Source organism: Hyaena hyaena, unplaced genomic scaffold (genome assembly GCF_003009895.1).
Source record: "Hyaena hyaena isolate Hyena2069 unplaced genomic scaffold, ASM300989v1 scaffold_725, whole genome shotgun sequence".
NCBI classification, from domain to species: Eukaryota; Metazoa; Chordata; class Mammalia; order Carnivora; family Hyaenidae; genus Hyaena; species Hyaena hyaena.
This window is the reverse complement of record NW_024081355.1, coordinates 64,880-72,116: the sequence shown is the minus strand read 5'-3', so window position 1 is coordinate 72,116 and position 7,237 is coordinate 64,880. Positions and strand designations below refer to the sequence as shown.

The window sequence follows — 7,237 nt, the reverse complement described above, 5'->3', positions numbered from 1 at the left end:
GTGGATTAGAGAACACAGGACATTTAAGATCACAGTGTGTGAAATGCTTGGCACAGGTATAGCTGTTTGTCCTGGTGGAATGGGGCATTATAATTACCAGAAGATCATATATAGAAAGAGAGCACCATTATCATTACAATTAGAAGGTTCATGTGTTTATTGTGTAAAAAATCTTCCAAAATGAAAACTTGATCTAATTGCTGATCTCATTTGAGAACCCACATTACCTAGCTAGCTTCCTCAGAGCACACTTGACCTCCTTGTTTCTCAGACTGTATATGATGGGGTTCAACATGGGGGTGATGACACAGAAGAGCACAGAGACCAGGATATCCATGTCCAGGTTGTAGCCTATGTTGGGTCTGTCATAGTTGAAGTTGGCTGTTCCAAAGAAGACCACTACCACAGTGAGGTGGGATGCACAGGTAGAGAAGGCCTTGCTCCTGCCTTGAGCAGAGGGAATCCTAAGGATGGAAGAGATGATGAGGATGTAGGACACCCCAGTGAACAGGCAGGGGCTCAGGCCAATGGTGGCACTCGCCACATGGAGCACAGACTCATTGAGAGAGGTGTCTGAACAGGAGAGCTTCAGGAGCAGAGGAATGTCACAGAGAAAGTGGCTGATTTGGTTGGGCCCACAGAGAGTGAGTGTGGCTGCCAGCACCGTGTGTGTCACAGAATTCACCAGCCCACACAGCCAGGACCCAGTCACCAAAAAAACACAGACCTTCACATGCATGAGGACTGGATATTGAAGAGGGTGGCAAATGGCTACATAGCGATCATAAGCCATGGTGGCCAATAAGACACCCTCAGTGCCAGCACATGTCACGAGGAAAAAAATCTGGGAAAGGCAGCCCTCATACGAGATGGTCTTCTTCTCCCGGAAGAAGTTCACCAGCATGACCGGGATGGTGGTGGATGTATAGCAGATGTCCAAGAAACTCAGGTTACTGAGGAAATAATACATTGGAGTGTGGAGAGCAGGACTGATTCTAGTGGCTGTTATTATGAGCATGTTCCCCAGGAGTGTTGTCAGGTAAATGAGCAAGAAAAGCAGGAAGAACAAGCCCTGTAGTTTGGGGTGGTTGGAAAATCCCAAGAAGATGAATTCAGTGACATCTGTCTGATTGTTCATTTCAAGTGGTGTCATAGCTACAAAACATTGAGAAAAAAAAGAAGCCATAATGAAAATGCACAGAAGTCACCCCCAAATGGGTCTATAAACTTACGTAGCCATGTCAAATGATGTGAGATATAGGACGATCTGAACTGTGGAGGGAGATGTGCAGGAGTGTCCTCAGAGAGATCACAACTTTTCATTCCACAAATCCAGCTGTCTCAGGCCCAGGGACCTCCCATGAATTTGCATGACTAGTAGTAGATGACAATAAATGTAGACTTGGTTAAACCCAACAAAGAACCACTAACCTCTGAATTAGTGTGACCTCGTTTCTCGTTGTCTTAGTGATATCCACCTCCAACTTTGCCCTTTTTGGTAAGAATCTTATTTTTTTCTTTCATTTTTTTTCTAAGAAATAAAGTTTTACTGCAAAAAATATTTTTAATGTAGAAAGATACAAACAAGAATTTAATCGCCTGTGGAATCAGAGCCAGTGCTACGTTTCAGTGTTCACAAATGTAGTGGGTTGGTTTTTTTTTTTTTTTTTTTTTGCAGTTATGTAAATCTTGACCTCTATTTATAGCTTTAAAATATTAGGAGCACTTGTTGTGATGAGCACTGGATGATGTATGGAAATGTTGAAACTATACAACTTGAAACTATGAAAATACTGTATGTTAATTATACTGGAATTAAAATAAAATTTTAGGAGCAAAATTTCCTAAATTAGAAAGGAAGAAGTAAATATTCACAGATGACAGGATCCTACATATAGAAAATATCAGAGTTCACAAGAACATTATTATAGCTCATAAACAAATTCAGTAAAGTCACTCACTCACACACACACACTCACACACACACGTTATGTTTCTATGTACTAACAATGAATAATCCAAAAAGGAAGTTAAACCAATTCCACTTACAATAATATCTAAAAGAATCAAGTGCTTACAATAAATCTTACTGAGGAAGTGAACGGCCTGTACACTGAAAACTATGAAACATTGCTAAAAGAAATTAAAGAAGGTATGTCTAAGTGAAAAGGTACCTATGTTCATGGATAAAAAGACTTAACATTGTTAAGATGTTGATACTACCCAAAGTAATGTACAGGTTCAGTGCAGTCTCCATCAAAATTTATATCATTTTCTCACAAAAAAGAAAAAATCAATTTTCAAATTCATATTTATTGAAAGGGGCCCTGAAAAACCAAAACAATTTTGAAAAAGAAGAATAAAGTTGGAGGACTCACACTTCCCAACTTCAAAACTTATTACAATGCCACAGTAATTGAAACAGTATGGTACTGGCACATGGGCAAATATATAAACCAATGAAATGGAATGGAGAGGCCAGAAAGAAATTCTCACATATATAGTTAATAATTTTCGACAAAGGTGTCAAGACCATTCAATGAGGAAAATAACTCCAGAAAGCTGGATATCCACATGCAAAAGAATGAAGTGCACAAAATTAACTCAGAATGGATCAAAGATCTAAACTTAAGAGCTAAAACTATAAAATCTTTAGGAGAAAATTTGGGGAAAATCCTTATGCCATTGGATTTGGTGACTGTCTTATGGATATGACACCAAAAGTATAGGCAATAACAAAAAAATACATAAAGTGTACTTCATCAAATCAAGAAAGTGTCATCAAAGTACACTAACAAGGAAGTAAAAAAGACAACCTCTAAAATAAAATATTTGCAAATCATATACCTGATAAGGACTAACATCAAAAATATACAAAGAACTCCTATAATCTAGCCATAATCAAAAGAAGAACTCAATTCAAAAATGAGCAAAGGAAAAAAAAAAATGAGCAAAGGACTTGAATAGACATTTCTCCAAAGACAAAATACAAATGGCCAATAAGAACATGAAAAAATGTTTCATATTGTTAGTTTTAGGGAAATGCAAATCAAAAGCATAAGGTCACCTATCAGGATGGCTATAATGAAGAAAATGGAAAATAACATATGTTAGTGAGGGTATGAAGAAATTGGAACCCTTGCGCATTGCTGATGGGAATGTAAAATGGTGCATCTACTGTGGGAAATAGTTTGCCCATTCCTCAAAAAAGTTAAACACAGAATTACCATATGACTCAACAATTCTACTCCTCAGTATATGTATCTAAAAGAATTGAAAGCAGGGACTTGAACAGATATTTGTATACCAGTGTTCATAGCATCATCATTCACCATAGCCAAAAACAACCTAAGTGCCCATCAACCAATGACAGGATAAACAAAAATGTAGCATATGTGTACAATGGTCTATTATTCAGTGATAAAAAGAAACAAAATCTTGATATAAGCTAAAACATGAATGGATCCTGAAAACACTATGCTAACATTATGCTAAGCCAGACACAGGACAAATACTGTATGATTTCATGTTCATCATGTGCCTAGAACAGGCAAATTCATAGACACAGAAGGTAAAGATTACCAGAGGCTCCTGAAAGGAGGGTAGAATTGGGGGAGGGGGGAGGAGTTATTGTTTAAAGAGTTCAGAGTTTATGCTGAAGACAATGAAAAAGTTTGAGGTATAGATAGAAGTGATGGCAATAAACACACTATGAATATATTTAGTCTCACTGAATTGTACACTTCCAAATGGTTAAAATGATGAATATTGTGTGTATTTTCCCACAATCTTAAAAAGAGTAAAAAATATTGAGAGCCAAATTTCCCAGGTACGCATTGTATTTCATCAAACAAAATAAATTTAATATCTCTCTTTTGACTAAACATTCAGAGACTTCCATATCTTTACTATTATAAATACTGGACTGGACTTTCCCATTAAAAAAATATGTGAGTATATTGGATTACTCTTCAGAGTAAATTTTTAAGCCCCTGTGTTTTTAAATGTACTGATTTGTAGTCAGTTGGATTATTATCTTTTCAGGGCTTAAAAGATGTGAACATGTTTAGGTAATCATATGTACTTGGGTATTTTACTTTATTAAAGGTATCTTATTACCTTACTGAAGTAAACTTTATTAAACCAAGATTAATCCTCAAACATTGCATGCTTCCTGAAAAAAATAATTGGTACAATTACTAGCTTTCTGTTAAGTATCCATTCTGATAGGTTCACAGCCATTGAACTATGATTTCTGTGCCTTTTTCATTCTTGGAGGTGAGCTATCTTGAGCCAGATAGATGTGGATTCAAATTCTACTTCTTTTTACCAGATGTAGATGGTGGCTAAATCAGCTGACCCCTCGGTTTCCCAGTTTGCTGACTGCGTTCTCATGTTAATAGTGTTTTTGGAAAAAGTAGTATGAGATAATATAACTAATGTGCCTTGTATGTAATAGGGATTCAATCAACTGTAGTCATCACCGATATTATTTTTAATACATACCAAAAAAATTTCAAGATAAAATATTTTCTTTGACTCTGCCTTCCAAATTTTACAAATACGATCACTTTTCACTACAGTCGCTACTGATAACCCCGTCCAAGCTACCATTTTCTCTTGCCTCAGCCACAGCAGCAGACTCCCACTTTGTTCCCATCCCCATTCCCAGTTAATCTGTCTCCACGCAGTGACAGCTAGAGTGTGTTTTTACAACATGAGCTAAATTATGCCATTCATAAACTCAAAACACTCCAAAGCTTTTCCATCTCACTTAGAATGAAATCTAAAGATCATAAAGCATATGGGATCTGACCTCTGACTGCCTTTCTGACATTACTTTCACACGGTTCCTCCCTTTTGCTCACTTAGCTTGAGCTACACAGGGCTGCTCTCTGTTTCTCACCTCAGCAAACACCTTCCCATCTCAAGGGCTTCTCCTGGCTACTTCCTCTGCCAGACACATTTTCCCCCCAGGTAGTTGCATGTCCCATTTCCTATTTTCATTGAGGTTTTTCTTGAACTGTTACCTCGGCAGGGATACTTTCTCAGACTATTCTATTTAAAATAACAGTCCCATTGCTTTTCACCCCCTTATCCTGCTTTACTTCTCCTTGTGGCACTAATGCTACACTTGGCATGAAATTATTGATCTATTTCCTTCTGGTTGTAGTATAAGCTCTATGAGACAGAGGTTCAGTTTTGGTCATTCTCTACCCCTAATAACTAAGACAGAGAACCTGGCATACAGCTTGTGCTCAATAAATATTTGCTGAATGAATAAATAAATCTATATTTTTAGGTGGTTGTGGAATTCATATTTCCTGAGTGAAATTCTAGTCTAATTCTTGTCCATTTTGCCTAATTATACTTAATCATTCTTCCATATATCTCTGTCTTCACCTGTGAATATCAACCCATCGTGCCTATTGATCTACTTTATAATCTTTAGAGTAGAAAACTTTACACATTGGGAATTTTATTTTTTAATGTTTATATTTGAGAGAGAGAGAGAGAGCATATGCTCAGTGGTGGAGGAGCAGAGAGACAGAGAGAATCTGAAGCAGGTTCTAGGCTCTGAGCTGTTAGCTGTGAGCTGTCAGTTGTCAGCAGAGAGCTTGACATGGGGCTCAAACTCACAAGCAGTGAGATCATGACCTGAGCCAAGTCGGACGCTTAACTGACTGAGACACCCAGGCGCACCTACACATTGGGGATTTTAACATCTTACCCTATACTGGCTTTCTATATAATAAATAATCCTCATTAGTAACAAAAATAAAGATAAAACCTAGCTTATTTTTATTTCTTTCATATGTTATCAGTTATAGCAAAAGCTAGCCTATTAGAACCGAACTGATATATATGACTTGATTGGCTTTTAAATGTGTCCCCAAATTTGTCTTTCCAAACTATTGAAAGGGCAGAAGGATTTATCAAATTATTCAGTCAGCAATCTTGCTCTGTAACTTGACGGGCAGCCTCCCTACAATCCTGTTCAATCCACATTAAACTGGAAATCATACCCTTGGATGCTATCTTTTTGAAAGCAGTGACCCCTCTAAGCCCTAAAATATATCTAGCTCCTCTCTATCTTAAAATTCTTCATTGGCCTACATTCTCTATCAATTTAAGTTCAGATTATTTCACATGGCTTCAGGAAGAAGATCCAGATTTGCCAAGTCCTAAAACTTACCATTTGGGGGGCTTTCTTTCTTTCTTTTTTCTTTTATCTATCTATCTATCTATTTATTATTTATTTATTTAAAATGTTTATTTATTTTGAGAGGGAGAGAGAGAGAGAGTGAGTGAATGGGAGAGGGGCAGACAGAGAAGGAGAGAAAGAATACTAAGCAGGCTGTGTGCTGTCAGAACAGATTCAGGGCTCGAACCCACAAACTGTGAGATCATGTCCTGAGCCAAAATCAAGAGCTGAATGCTCCACTGACAGCCACCCAGGCACCCCTGGGTCTTTCTTTTTTTTTAATGTGAAAATATTATATTTTAGCAAAATTTTTTGTAATATGATTATGCAGACAGATTTCTAGGACACCACTCCAGGCTCTAGAAAAGACTTTTGCAAACTAGAGCCCTGAAGCTTATTTCAAAAGCATTCATTAATGACAGATAGCCTACTACACTGGTTAAATTGTGGGCTCTAGAGTTAGATTTCTTTAGGTCAAAACTCATCTCTGTAATTCTTTAAGCATGAGACTTCGGGTAAGTTACTTATTCTCTTTTCTTAATATTTTCATGTCTAAAATAAGAATTGAAATAAAAAAGCTAATGTCTTAAATAGAATAATAAAAATATTTACTCAAACCAAAAATATAAGTGGGCAAATATAACAGTTTAAAAATAATCTAAAAGGGGGCGCCTGGGTGGCTTAGTCGGTTAAGCATCCGACTTTTGCTTAGGTCATGATCTCGTGGTTCATGGGTTTGAGCCCCGCGTCGGGCTCTGTGCTGACTGCCAGCTCGGAGTCTGGAGCCTATTTCAGAGTCTGTATATCCCTCTCTCTCTGACTCTCCCCTGCTCACGCTGTCTCTCTCTCTCTCTCTCTCTCTCTCCTAGGAATAAATAAAAATATTTAAAAATAAAATTAAAATAAAAATAATCTAAAGGGACACCTGGATGGCTCAGTCGGTTAAGTGTCTGACCAGCTCAGGTCATGATCTTGTGATCTGTGAGTTTGAGTCCCACTTTGGGCTTTGTGCTGACAGCTCAGAGCCTGTAG

The 7,237-nt window shown here is 37.4% G+C and overlaps 1 protein-coding gene across 1 annotated transcript; it reads right to left on the bottom strand.

Moving 5' to 3' along the window:
• Nucleotides 1–223: 223 nt before the first annotated feature.
• LOC120220711 (olfactory receptor 5V1-like) lies at nucleotides 224–1,153 on the bottom strand. The gene has a single exon (XM_039217865.1). The coding sequence runs from the start codon at nucleotides 1,151–1,153 to the stop codon at nucleotides 224–226; it is 930 nt and encodes a 309-aa protein (XP_039073796.1).
• Between the last annotated feature and the right edge of the window lie 6,084 nt (nucleotides 1,154–7,237).